This window comes from Pteropus alecto, unplaced genomic scaffold (genome assembly GCF_000325575.1).
Source record: "Pteropus alecto unplaced genomic scaffold, ASM32557v1 scaffold326, whole genome shotgun sequence".
In the NCBI taxonomy this organism is placed as follows: Eukaryota; Metazoa; Chordata; class Mammalia; order Chiroptera; family Pteropodidae; genus Pteropus; species Pteropus alecto.
In genome coordinates, this window is record NW_006438873.1 from 858,022 (window position 1) to 872,962 (window position 14,941).

Sequence of the window (14,941 nt, forward strand, 5' to 3'; positions counted from 1 at the left end):
TAATTACAAAATATTTATCAAAACAACTAATGATGCTATTCATTGGAAGAATAGCACCATTAAAAAAAAAAACCTATAAGGAAGAGAACAATAGGACATAATGAAACAAAAAACAAAAACCAATAGAGATAATTATTCAAAAATCCTAATTCCATTTTATAGAACACTCACTGTGTTCCAGAAACTGTATAAGTACTTCACACATCATATATCATTTTTGCAACACAGGTGACGAATCACCATCAATTTCCTTCTTGAGCGGAAGGGACTTGGGCTTGATGGCAGAATCTTTGAGTGGTCACTTTCAAATGTGTTTTTTGGTGCCGTTTCAAAGTTCCCAGCTGACGAAAGTCCTGGTGGCACTGGTGACACAGGTAGGGCTTTGCCCCCGAGTGAGTGCGCAGGTGGACATTGAGGTTCCCTTTGTGGTTGAAGTGTTTGTCACAGACTTCACACTGGTAAGGTTTCTCATTTGTGTGGACCCGCTGGTGACTTCGCAGGGTGGAGTCGTGGGTGAACTGTTTGAAGCAGACTTTACAGGTGTACGGCTTCTCCCCGGTGTGGACCCGCTGGTGAACTCGGAGGTCTGAGGACTGCATGAAACCCTTGAGACAGACCATGCACTTGAAGGGTCTGTCTCCTGTGTGTGTCCTCTGGTGAACGTTCAACTGAGATTCATAATTAAATCTTTTCTTGCATGTGCCACACTCATACGGTGTCTGTCTCGTGGCTTCTTTCCTAACCGAATGACCAAATGGTCCCATGGTGATTGGTGAATGCTTTGAGTTAGACCTGAGTTGTCTGGAGAATTCCTCCGTGTCCAATGACATGGCTCCTTGAGGCACCTCTTGGGGAATGGAGGTATTGCCCTGTTTTCTTCTTTGGGGATCCCTTGGACTCCAAGAGTCTTTTCCTTTCCAACTCTGGGTCAAAACCTCTGTCTCTGAACCATGGGTGCAAGGTACGTCGGCATCCACATTTTTAATACAAGTTGCTTCTTGGAGGTTCTTCCCATCCTCTGCCCTCACAGACTCTTCTGGAAGAAAGGGTTTAACACAGAACATTTGATAAAGTTTTTGACAATAGTATCCAACACATCTGAACTAACAGTGTGTTGGCTGGGAACTTTCTCGCCAACCAACAAACTTGAGAGGTTAGACTGCAGGATTCTCTGGAAAGTCGGTGATGGAGAAGGCCTGGCATTAAGAGCCAGCTCTCCCCAGGAGATGGTGGTGATGGAAATCCAGCCCGGCACCCGGCTTAGGAAGAGTTGCTAACCCCCCTGAAGTCCCCATTTCCATATTCACCAGGACACTTTAGAGGCCGGGACTCTGGGGATGTCATCATCTCTTCCTTGTCTTCCATCGGATCCTCCTCTGAGTTCTGTGCGGGTCTCAGACTCTCCAGTTCACCTTTTTCAGGAACAGTCTCTGGCAGAACTCCCCAACCCTGGCAATGGCAACCAAGTATAATTACGAACATGTGTCAGTGGAAAGCTACAGCTTGTCTCATCTCTTCCCATCTTGCCATCTTCCTGATCAGAGATGCCAGCTTTCCTAACAGTTTTGTAGATTTGCCCAGACCTCCTTGGGACTACCCCATCATCCCTGATATAATCATCACCTGATTCTCCAAGTCTGTCATTAATCTGTACCCACCAAACCATAAAATCAAGTCCATACACCACAGTTTTCACTCTCAGTTCCCTAATGATGTACCTCTCCCTGTCACCCCAGCTTCTGACCGTGGGAGCCAAATGACTAGACCCAGGTCTCCCAACTCAGCACTACTGATACTTTGGCTAGAATCTTTGTTGTGGGGGCCTGTCCTGTGCCTTTAAAGTGACAAACAGCATTCTTGGTCTCCACTCACTAAATGTCAATACCATTCCTCAGCTGACTCCCATTTTGACAACCAAATACATCTCCAGACATTGACAAAGGTCTTCTTGAAGGCAAAGCGACTCCTTTAATTTCAACAATTGACAGAATTCTGAATATTGGTCCTTTGAGCAATTGTCATTCTATTGGTGCCTTTGAGAAAAATTAGCTTTCAGTTCACTGACCTGCAGCAAACTGACCTGGTACCATTTCACAGAAACTATCTCCTTCTCCCCACCCTTAACACAAAAAAAGCTTGAATGATAGAGGGACAAAGGTTGACAGGTCTTTATTGTCCACACTGGCTCAGAAATGTCTCTGGATTTAATGTATCCATGAGAATTGCTAGGTAAATGGATCCAGTTTTGACACTCTAGCAGCTACACCCACTGCTTTCTCTTGTACTTCCCACCTGTCCTCAGAGATCAGAGCATGACACTCACCTGTCCCCTTGACATTTCATCAATTCTCGGCACATTCTCCAGCTTTTGGAAGACCTTCTGGCTGTTCTCAGGATGTATCTCTGTCTTACTCACAGAGGATGGAGGCTTTCTGGACAAGTCTGTCACATCATCTGTGTCACTGACCTCAGCTTCAGCCATCACAACATCCGAATTTCGCAGAAGAAATTTCTGTCCTTGTAAACTGACTACGGTCTGTGGGAGAAAATAAAACAAGGTAAGAACTGGGATGTGGCCTTCAGACTCCCTGTATGCATCCCACCCAACCCCAACATTGCCAGATGCTCCCTGGGGGAGAGGTGGAACCACCCCACCCCCTGGCATTGGATAACTACTGGCCTAGATCAAGATTAGGTGGTCTCACCTTTGAATTGTCACAATACATCTCTGATTTGACTCTAGCCACAATATCTGATCAACCTGCATACCTACCCCATTTTTTCTGCCCCCTCACCTAAAAATCAGCTCAAGCTGTTTCATCCTGATACACGCTTTGTCCACCCCCGAGCTAGGAAGGTAAGATGTGGCGTGATGAAAATCTAACACTTTGCCAAAGAGATGCTTCAAATGTTTGGGGTTTACATTTCACTTAACCGGGTCTAAAGAATGCCTTTATGATTATTCCAGATTAACCTTTTTCTGTTCCTCACATCAAGTTTTCCACCATGTGGCCAAAGCTTATCGTTCCCATCCTCAGCTCACCCCTAAAGGATTCTGCCACACACCAGAGTGCACAGGAAAAGGATTGCCACATCGAACTATCTTGGTGCCCTCCTGTTCATGTACAAAATTACCTCTAAATGAATTTACATCCCCAAGACTGGAGCAAATATATGCCATGTGCTACACCAGGTTTCATCTCCACCTAGATTCTCTTGACTCTTGCTTCTTTTCCCCATTTCCCTTCCTTGACTCTTTCTTCAAAGCATGCAGGCACTCCAACTACCATAATGAAAAGTGTCCCCATGGAAGTGTTTCCTAGTCCAGGGCCCATTTTTACCTGGTGGAACATTGGGCAAAGAGCCAAGTTTTGCCATTGACACCTAGTTGGGAGAGGCAAAGGATGCTGCTAACATCCTACAGTGCTCAGGATGCCCCAGAGCACAGAGTGGTCCATCCTGAAATATCACTACTACCAGTTTGAGAAATCCTGGTCTAGTCAAACACCCACTGATATGATAACAATCAACTGATATGTTATAACAATCATATCAGTTTCTATCCCAGCTCCTTTTTCCCTCAGCATCATCTCAAGACTCTAATTACCAAAGTACGGGTGTCAGGCTCCCTTTTCCTTGAACCTCTAGAATATCCCTACACAACTGTCCCCATGAGAGGCAAGACAGGTGACAGTAAAGTGTGTAGACTCATGAGACCCATTGCCCAGGCTGAGACTGTGTCACTGTTTGGATGTATCCCGTCTGTGCCTCAGTTTCCTCACCAGTAGCATTCCCTCTGCTCCCCATTGTGACAGCCAAAAATGTCTCTAAACATGGCCAAGGGTCCTCTGAGGGTTAAACGCTCCCTTTCGAGAACCACGAATCTTGAATAAACCCCTTATGCCATTTCTAGTCCAACCCCACCTCGCGGCCCCCATACCCGCTGTACCTTCATTAAGGTCCTACTCACCCATTTCTTGGGTTTCGCATTGCTTCTTAGCATGTCCTCCAGGTCTTTGCAACTGTCTACGCCACTTTCTTTGACTAAGACCTGGAGCTCCTGTGGCATGGAGATCATGAACTGCTCCATCACCAGCTTATCCAGAATCTGATCCTTGGTGTGGACATCTGGCCTCAGCCACAGATGGCAGAGCTCTTGGAGCCTCCGCAGGTCTTCCACAGGGTCTGATTCTTCTGAGCCGGTAAACGCTCTAAAAGTGACGTGCCAAGTCTCAGCGTTGCAGTCTTGCCCTTCAGTAATGTTGAAATCTTGGAGTGGCACAGACTCTTGGGGTTTCCCATGACTCCACAAAAATGTCTGGTCAGCAGCCATATTTACTGGGAAATTTTCCAATACAACTTTGAGCAAACTTCTTGAAGCCAGTGTCTAATAGAGAAGGCGTTTGCTCTATAATGGATTCAGAAGTCTGGGGCAGGGAGGAGGGAATGAATCTGATTAATTTAGCTTCTTACTCCACGCTTGCTTCCCTTCTAAGTCCCTCCCCCTAATACTGGATGCCCAGCCCCCACTGGTCCTATCTTCAGCACCATAGAAGTTAATCCAGTTATTCTTCTGATGCCTATTTTTACTATATGTGCTGCTTTCTATGTCTGAATGGCCCCTAGGTTCTGATTTCTAAATGTAGAGGTGAGGCCAGTTTTCTCATCCGTAAATTGGGACCGTGTTCTTTCACTGGAAGTGAAATATGGTTGTGAAGTGTGAAGCTCCTAAAATCAATTTTAACAATCATATCAGTTTCTATAGCTTCTTGTCAAGAAAAGATACAGATCTTGACTGCTCATGTTTAATCACTGCATTAGTCAGGATCCTGTAGGAAAATACAGAAAAATACTTACACCCCGGGGATCCATGTGGTATAATAGCATGGGAAATATTAACATAAGGTTGTCTCCAACACATTTCCTTTGTTTGTCCCAGGGGAGGGACAGATATTTTGTTACTATGGCAAAATGTGCAAAATAAAACTCACTATTTCAGCTTTTCTAAAGTGTATGGTTCCGTGCCACTAAGTGCATTTGTGATGTTGTCCAATCCAACCTTCACTGCTTTCTAGTTCCAGAACCTAATTTTCATCACCCCAAAAGAAAACCATGTGCCCAGTGAGCAGTCCTTCCCCTTCTCTGTCCACTCCCCCCACCCCCCCTGCCCATGACAACTCATTAATCTGCTTGGATTACTGGATTAATGGATCATATATATGTAATCTCACACCGGAAAATGGATTAAAATCTAACACTCTGAGATTTTCAGGAAGCGAGATTTTAAAAGAAAAGTTTTTCACAGGTCCTAAATCTAGCTTCCAAAGGCAAGAGCCACCTTCTATTATTCTCCAGAGACCCATTTTATTCCAAGTACAAGAGTGATGAAAAATTGCAGCCCAGTGTCCCTCCTAGCCACAGGTAAGGGTCCACCTGAAGGTCTGATGAAAGAATTAGGAGGCGGGGTTGTTGGGCAAAGTCAGGGGAGAGCCAGGAGGATGAGACCCTAGGAGAGGTGTGTGTGTAGGGAGGTGGCTCCCAGAGCTTTCTGTGTTCACAAGGTGGAAAAATATGTGAAAATACATGGAGATGTGAGAAAAGACAGCCTGAAATCCTGGGAATTGAAAGAGGTGTCATGTAACTGGCAACCTGGGGAAGGCAGGGATTCGACTGGTAATTTTTAATCACTTTGGGATCTTTCACACTGAAGCAAGCCACAGAACCTCAAAAGAAAAAGAAAATCAGAGCCAAGATATGAAAGCAACCTAAGTGTCCATCAATAGATGACTGGATGAAGATGTGATACATATATACAATGGAATATTACTCAACTGTGAAAAAAGATGAAATCTTCCCATTTGCAACAACAGGGATAAATCTAGAGAATATTGTGCTCAGTAGAGTAAGGCAGACAGAGAAAAATAAATATCATGAGTTCGCTTATATGTGGAATCTAAAGAACAAAATAAACAAAACGGAACAAACTCATAGACACAGAGAACAAATTGGTGATTACCAGATGGAAGGGGTATTGGAGGGCTGGGTGACAAAGGTGATGGGATTAAGAAGCACAAATTGGTAGTTGCAAAATCATCACGGGTATGTAAAGAACAATATAGGGAATACAGTCAATAATATTGTAATAACTATGAATGATGTCAGGTATGTACTAGACTAATCTAGGGAATCACTTAGTAAATTACATAAATGTCTAACCACTATGTTTTACACCTGAAACTAGTATTGTATGTCAACTGTCATTTAAAAATAAAATTAAATAAATAAATATATATATAGCCTCAACCTGCAAAAAAAATAAAATGAAATAAAATCTGGTACACACTTCAGCATTTCACCTCTGAGGGGACTTGAGTACCAGTGAGAGCCATCGGACCAGCACCCAGCTAGAGAAAACGGCTCTGATCCTTACTGGATTAGTAGGCTGACATCAGGTCCTTCATTAAAGGTTTGAATTTACTCTGTGGATACTAAAATACAGGACCACTTTTTTAGCAATAGTACGACATGGCTACAAATCTTTTTAGGAAAACTGCACCCCATACAGAAACATTTAAAGCTAACATATTTACCTAAAATTCCTAATGGTTGATTTTTTTTCATATTTTAGACCATTTGGGGACACTTGCTCAGCTCAGGGTTGTTTTAATTTTACACTTTAGCTTTAATTAGGTGTGGTGCCTTGAGCAAATCATTTAACTCTTCCAGAATGATAATCCTTCTTGTAAAGCGGAATGATGAAACCGACCCCTAAATTGTTTGAGGATAAAATAAGAGGATGCTGATAATACGCCTGGCACATTGTTACTGTTCGTAGTCATTGATACTTAAATCAGCGGTTCTCAACGAGGAGTCCTCCTACCCAGCCCCAAGGACATTTGGCAATGTCTGGAGACATTTTTGGTTGTCACAACCTGGGCACAGAGGGAGGGGAGCCACTGCTAAATGCCCTACAGATTATTATCTGATGCTTTCTGATCTTTTTCCCTCTTAACAATTCAGATTCCATCAGCAAGTCCATGTGAATAATGCACAGGACAGGACGAAAATGTCAATAGTGCTGAAGTTGAGAACCCCTGGTTTAAAACATAAACCACACCATGTATATGTTAACCATGAGTTATACAAGGAATCAAAGTTAATACTGAGGTACAAGAGCAATCCACTGCTTTCACAAGGTCTCAGAGCTAATGCACAATGAACATAAACCTCAATCTTTCTGAAACCAACCTCTATCTGTCCTTGTTTCCAAGTGCCCTTAGACACCCCCACACATCACTTACCTCCTTCTCAGCCTCTGACTCTCAGCCTTCTTGAGTCTGGGACTGGATCTCGACCTGTGCCGTGAGCTGAGAAGTCTCTGTTTATATAGACGCTCCGGGCCTCACTTCCTATTAGCCCAGTGATTGGTTTAAGAACATGGAATGAACCATTTTAGACAATCACGTTGATTAGATTTCCCAGTGAAACCTCGCTAACAGAAACACTACGCTAGACTCAACGTTGGTTGTCTCAGTCCACTGAGTTATTTATCATACTTCTGAAGTGTCTGCAGGAGTCAGAGTCTGCAGATCCAAAAGTTTGAACCCATTTGGGTTACCCACTTTTTAAAAATTTAAGTGATTCTTAAATAATTTTATTTAAAATAAGATGGCAAGGCAAAGTGTGAGAAGAACATATTTCTAAGCAGACACTTGGAAAAGCAGAGGTCATACACCAAGAGAGAATGACAATGATGTCATATCAGTTTAGCAAACCAAGATATTGAACAAGTGAGAAGTAATTATTAAAACACAAGGAATATTAGTAATTTTAAAAACATTTTTTACCATTTTTTAATATCTTGAAATTAACATGTTAAAAGTTTGCTCAAGGTAGATTAAATAACCGGTTTGCATTAGTCAATTCACCCTTTTATAAAAACAACAGAAACCAGAAAAAAAGCATGTAGACATCAGCCGTATATTGATCCCCTCCCTCCCGGGGTGGGGGAGGTGATTTATAGAGAGACTAATGCTCTACATGAATGTTATTGATTGAATCATTGAGTCTGGGTTGAATTTTAATCAACTCTGGGCATGATTAGATTACTATCTTGGAGGGTCCCATTGTTAATCAAATCATAACAAATCCATTCAAATAGTGACTTATTTGTTTCGGGTTCAAAGCCAACTTTTTAACATTTCAGATGAATTGCAGGGTGGTTGGCTTTAGACTAATTTTGGTTCCAATCCATGGGGACTCTTAGACGAGCCTTTTAACCCCGTGAACTTCAAACTCCTTTTGAGTAGAATTGAGGGATTTTGAAGAGTACGAGACTTTCAGGAAAGGGCCTGATACAAGCTTGTTTTGCCCCGCAAATTGTGATGATTATTTTCTGATGCTTTCTGATCTTTTTCCCTCTTAACTATTCAGATTCCATCAGTAAGTTCATGCAAATAATGCTAATGCCCAGAATTAACTAGGATCTGCCCAAAACTACCATCTACCTATCCAACTTATTCAAATCCTTCATTCTAGAAATTCTTCTCATTCTTGTTTGTAGCCTTCAAATTCTTTTTAGACTTTATGTTTTTAGAGCAGTTTTAGGTTTACAGCACCATGGCTTTTATTATTTTGACCTCAGATTTGCTGTAATTTCTCAACTGAGCTAAAAATATCTAATTTGGGTAGCTGTCTATGAAACTCTGAGCTCTCAGTTTTGTTTCTACATAAATTGTATTCTCTCTCTAGATTCACACTCTTGGCTGAATGATCAGATTTGGAAGACATCAGTGCTTTGACCTAGGCATTATTTTAATTACGGGACTAGATCCCTCCTTGCTCAGTCAAAATGCTTTTATTAAATGCCTCTGAAGCAAATCTATCTTGGGAAATATTGATCTGTTGGCCTTTCTTTCCCACCCAGGATCCCTTATCTCTTTGCTCTGGTCATCCAAATAAGGTCTGTTGTTTAGTTAGTAGTTCTGGGCCATTACCATCTTCCTGCTGTAGACCATTCTACAGGGTTATGTAAGATGTGGTAACTGGGGGAGCCTGTGTGAAGGGTACACAGGAACTCTCTGATCTTCATTGTTTCTTTGGATATTTCCTCCTCTCCATTTTTATTTTCCCCTCTTTTGTGGAATCTTATTATCTCACGAATCCTATTATCTCCCAAGACTCTATATTTTGTGGCTTCTAGAAGAGTCCCCCATGTTATCTCTACCTCTCTAATTTGTTTTTCTGTTGTGTCCATTCTATCATACGTCGTAACTAATGTTATTTCACCTACTATATATATTTTTTAAACTAATATTCAACTATATTTATGTTTTTGAATTTTTATTCTTATTTCATCTGGCTAATTTTTTATGTTTATTATGCTTATTTATATTTATAATACTCATTTCTGAAAGTATCTGTAATCCAATTTTTATATTTTTTATATTTTGAATTAGTTGTCTCCTTATTTAACCTGTGAGTTCATGTCGTAGCCACCAGGCCCTGATAGACACACGGACCACCAGAAATCAGTGAGTTATAGGAAACACACTCTTTATTCAGCTAGCTGGGTCTGCCAGGGGTACGCAGACCCCAAATTAAGCAGCCCCGAAATGTAGAGGTACAGGGTTTTTAAACCCTAAATCCCTATTTTTCATCCTGTTTGAACACACAAGTCTATTTTTCTTCTTTTTACTTACTGTCAACCCACAGGTCAGTTGTGAATGCGGGGGTACAGAAGCAGAAAGTTTATTGTTAGAGTGTTATGTTCCCATGGGCAATAGCCAAGCAGTAATTTTTCAGCCAGCACATTCATATCCTTTAGGATGGGAATTTTCAGTCCAGGGTAATTTTTTGGACTGAGTGGACATTTGTGGAATATCAAGTGGACATTCTCAATGTCTAGAGACACTCTTCTTTGTCACAAATGGGGAGAGAATGCCAGAAATGCTGTTCAACATCCTACAATGCACAGGACAGCCCCTCACAGCAAAGAATTATCTCATCTGAAATGTTAATGGCGCCAAGGCTGAGAAACCCTGGGATGGGGGATTGTCTGTACCTGATGAACCTGGCAGAGTCTATTAAACCTGAGACTAATCTGTTCTAGTTTGAATGTTCTCAAGGAGAGATTAATCCAGTTAACACTCCCTAAGACCTCTGATCACAGGCCTCAAATTTAGCCCCCCATGGAGACCTACATTGAAAAGACAACTCCCTAAACCTCAGATCATCAATGATAATAGAATCACCAGGAAGCAGAGAACAAATAAAAAACCACCCATGCCTTGCCTCACCCTCAGAGACTCTGACTTCCCTGGTATAAAGTGGGGCTTAGGCAAGGATTTTTTCACAGCTTGTAAAAATGTTCCATGCCTCAGGTGATATGGAACATTATTTGGCCTTAAAGGGAAGAAAATCCTGTCATACACTACAACATGGATGAACCTCGATATTATGCTCAGTGAAATAAACTTGATGAGAAGACAAATACTGTGATTCAAAGCAGAAAATACAATGATGAGTGCCAGGGGCTGGGGGTGGGGAGTTGTTCAATGGGACAGATTTCAGTTTTGCAAGATGCAGAGAGTTCTGGAAACAGATGACAGGGATGGTTGTACAACAATGTGAATGTACTTAATACCTCTGAACTGTGTACTTAAAAATGCTTAAGATGGTAAATTTCATTTTACATGTGTTTTAACACAATTTAAAAAATTTAAGCATTTTTAAGAGACTAGTTTGGAGAATTTGATGAAAGAAGGACCATGGCCGATACATGTCCACCTCCTCCCACTTCCTCATGGGTGTCTCTCACCTGACTCCTCTGAGCACAGGAGGCATCTCTCTCCCAGCTGTTGAGTCTACTCCTCAGGTCTTGTCATGAGTCACCAGGATGTGTGAGGGCAAATTGCTCCTGGAACAAAGGTCTTCTCTCCTTTTGAAGACCTACCCCCTCACCCCCACTCCCATCTCCCCTTATTCATCTCAGCCAAGTGTGGTCAGATGATGATGAGCAAAAATGAGGCAGGCCATTTCAGGGCCAAGGCTTTTACAAAGCAGTGGTTCTCCTGACCCCAAATCCTCTTTCCTCTCCCACTTAGAGCAAACCAAAGGCAAGACCCTAAAGTGACCACTAGGTAGAAGCAATCATTACGTAGAGGAGAGCCCTTGGCTGACTTGGGACTCCCTCCCTGGACTCCTAGGTGAAGGAGAAAACTCTTCTATTATGTTTGGGTTATTGCATCAAGGATTGGCCAACATTCCATGTAAAGGGTGAGATAATAAACACTTCAGGCTTTGCAGTCTGCCCACATTCTTCTTTGTTCTTTATCGGTCATTTAAAAAGGCAAAACTGTTCTTAACTCCAAGGCTGTGCATCCACAAGCAGCCGGGCTGGACCTGGCCCTTGGTCTACAGTTTGTACCCCTTGCCTTGCAGCTCACAGCCTAGTCACCCCTCAGTGTGACACCTTCTTAAGAAATTTAGTGCTCTCAAGACTGAAATCAGAGATCCGAATTGTGTTTGTTTCCTCTCCATAGTCATTGCTCTCCCCTTGGGGAGCCCCCTGCTGGTTATCCCACTGTGCCTACCTCTGGGCCTCATGGAGGCACCTAAACACCCTGCAAATCAGAAGCCACATGTGTTAGTCCCCCTGAGGACTAGTTTCTCAGCCTGACCTCAAAGTTTGTAGATGTTCCTTGTCCCTTTGTCCTTCTCCCCAAAACCTTGCCCCTCACATGGTACCTGTCCACTCATTGATCTGGTTTCTCCCTCTGTGAGATCTTTGAAGGCAGAGCTGTGTCTTGTTTCTCCCTGAAGCCTGGCCTCTCTGCTCCCATTCTACTGTTAAAAGTCACTAAGTATCTGATATATTAGATATCAGGCAGGGATGCAGGCATGTCAGAATCCTGGATTAGCCATCCTGCCATGAAGTTGCTGAGAAAAAAATGTAAATTCAAAGGCCAATGGAAAATCAGAGGATGTGGCTGAATATCTAGCTCCAATTCTTCCATTACTATACATCTTTAACTGGGCAGTTACCCCCTGCTAAAAATGACATTTCTCAACCTCCCTCATGACTAAGAACAGCCATGCATAGAAGTGTATGAGTTACATGAGGCGTAGCCTTTCAAAGGCCTTTCTTTAAAATAATGGGCCCTCCATCCCCCATTTCTCAATGGTGGCAGATGATGCTTTCTTATGAACTCAGACATGGAAATTACATAGCTGAAGATGTCACAGCCAGCCTACCAGCTCCTATTTGCCTCCTGTTGAACTGGAGGGTGACAGCAGAATAAATTATCTTGGTGGCACTACTGTATTTTGAGGACTCTTTGTTACAGCAGCTTGTTCTTAATGAACTAAAGAATTCAACTACCTTGAAGCCATCATATTGGAGAGGTCATGTATAGAAACTCGAGTCAACTGTCCCAGCAGAAGCCAGACTTCTAGCCAGACATCAAGGCACCAGACATGCAAGGGAAACATCCAGATCTGTCCACCACCCACCGGCTGAATACTACCAGCGGCCTCTGTCAAAGCCACATGAAATCAGAGAGTCATGCAGCCAAGCCCTGCTGGGATTGCTGACTTACAAAATCATGGTATATAATAAAAGAGTTGCTGTTTTAAGCCACTGAATTGTGGGGGTAGTGTGTTATTCAGCAGTAGATACCTAAGGAGACATTGGAGTAAGACCCCATTTAACATTGTCAATAGGTTCTGTGATTTTAAGTGAAATGATATATAATGAAACCCATTTTACCAGAGGCTAGTTGACACAGATGGATGGTTGGATGGAGGGAGGGATGGATGGATGAATGGACGGATGGATGGATGGATGGATGGATGGATGGATGGATGGATGGATGGATGGAAGAAAGGAAAAAACAGACAAAAAGTGATGAAACATGATCAGAGAGAATGCTTGCATATGTGATTAGACTTATGCTGCTCCTCAGAGTTAAGGGAATGCAATAAACATTTCTAGAGTGATGCTAAGTGGATGATAAAAAATGACAGCTCCTGTATTGGACCTTTGCTCTATGCCAGGCACTGTGCTAATATCTTTAAATGGATTATCTTATTCAATCTGAAGTAGCCCTGTAACTTGGGTACTATAATGATCTCATTTTACAGAGAGGAAATCTCAGCTCTAAGAGTTGAAATAACATGCCCAAGCTGACATGTCGCAAGGGGTCAGAGGCAAGATTCAAGCCCAGCTCTGCCACTCCTTGGCTGGTACTGCTAACCACCATATTAGACTGCATTTTAGGCCCCACCTCCAGTCATAGGAATCAGGCAATAACCATCTCAACACACGGATGTTCCTACAAATTTCTGGTTAATTCATTAGACTCAAATCCAATTCAACAACAAAAGAGGTTGCCATGCCTTCTGTACTCTTTTTATTTTTCACAACTGGATTTCCACTTGCCTTTGAAGGCTAAGTCATGCTATTATCCCCGTCATTGTTGTTGTCAATCGCCAAATTCCAGGACACTCTCTCATTATTGGTGACTCTATCCCAGGAACCAGCACTCCCCTCGCCACATCATTCACTTGTGTCACCACGTGACTGCAATATCAGCATCAGTGATGGAGCAAGACCCTGACATGACCATGGTAGGCCGTGTCTTTCTGGTTTCCATGATGGTTTAAGGTCAGCTGGAAATTGGAGGGATTGCCAACTGTGATGGTGGAAAATGCAGTTTCTTCCAAAAAAGGCATATGTATGTCTTTGAATATTACCTCTTTGGAGCTAAGCAGCTTCTAAAAATCCATGCCCACTTTCTGTGTGGTGCAGCAATGTGGCATTCAGAAAAATCTCCTAGGATTTTAAAAATGCAGACTCATTGTCTTTTCAGCCTAAGCAAAGAATTCCCCTCACATATAAGCAATAAAACAATGGGGCGGGGGGTAGGAGGCTTGTACAGTTTACAAACAATTTGCATGAGAGCTTTATTTCTCTTTGCCACCTGAGAAGGGAGGTGAAGTGGATTTTCTGAATGTGGGGAAGTGCAAAGTCCACTTGGCTTGAGCAACTAGCTCTGTCCATTGTGCTGAATATTCAATCATCACCCTCAACCAGTTCTTCCTTATTTTAGACCAAAATGAAGGGGTTACAATTAGTCCTCTAGAAGACAGAGATTTGCTGTTGTCTGGGGTTGGGGTTCTGGGTTAGGATGAAGATCCCTCTCCCTTTCCTGCCCGTCATCCGCTCGACTGCAAATGAGTCACCCTCATGTAGACCTTAGACATTTCACATAAAGATCAGGATTCCTGGCTTCTCACAACATGTCAGGGGATATGTAAACACCACACCGGTCCCCAAACAGCAGCACCCACCAGCTGAGGCTGAGAGCAGTAACTTTTAACAAAGTTTGTTCTCCCAGCTCACCACAGACCTCACCAGTCTATCTTGTTACCCGAGGCCCCTTTGAATCTCTGCCCTCAAAAAGCTCTAATGCCTAAAATTGGAAGATGAATGTGAAGGGTTTTTTTTTAGTTTCATGAGAAGGAAGCACGTGCAGTGGCTTTTGGCTGGCTTCCTGCCCTGGGAGTCAGCACTTGCTCATGTCTTAGTGTCTTAGCATCACTCAGTCCTTGGCCTGTTGTGTCTCTTTCTGCCTGTTTCAAGTCCCATCTGCCTTACTCCCTGCTACTCTGTTTCTTGGAAGAAGAAAGGGACATGGGAAGGAACCAGACATGCCTGGGTTTGAATTCCAGTTCTGCCACTTCCCAAGCAGCCATCTGAGTGCCAACTTCCTCATCTTTAAAGTGAGAATAACAATTTTAAAAAATAATTAGGAATAACTTAAAATTACTTTAGAACTAATAATAATATCCTCACAGAGTTGCTGTGAGGACACTTAAAGATTGAGGACTCTCCATATAAAGCAGGCGGGGAAGGGACCCACTGTGGAAAGAGGTTTTC

The 14,941-nt window shown here is 42.7% G+C and overlaps 1 protein-coding gene across 1 annotated transcript; it reads right to left on the reverse strand.

Annotated features, from left to right (window-relative positions):
• Positions 1-242: 242 nt before the first annotated feature.
• LOC102895418 (zinc finger and SCAN domain-containing protein 5B) lies at positions 243-4,402 on the reverse strand. The gene is made up of 4 exons (XM_025049644.1): positions 3,971-4,402; positions 2,324-2,536; positions 1,147-1,171; positions 243-1,036 (listed from the first exon to the last, which is right to left on the reverse strand). Exons 1-4 carry the CDS (start codon positions 4,331-4,333, stop codon positions 243-245), a joined length of 1,395 nt encoding a protein of 464 aa, XP_024905412.1. The 5' UTR covers positions 4,334-4,402.
• Between the last annotated feature and the right edge of the window lie 10,539 nt (positions 4,403-14,941).

Coding starts and splice junctions, on each gene's coding strand:
- LOC102895418 (XM_025049644.1), bottom strand. CDS start 4,333: ATGGCTGCTGACCAGACATTTTTGTGGAGTCATGGGAAACCCCAAGAG. Junction 1,172..2,323: donor ATGAAATGTCAAGGGGACAG/GTGAGTGTCATG, acceptor CCGACTTTCCAG/AGAATCCTGCAGTCTAACCT. Junction 1,037..1,146: donor CCTGCAGTCTAACCTCTCAA/GTTTGTTGGTTG, acceptor CCTTTCTTCCAG/AAGAGTCTGTGAGGGCAGAG.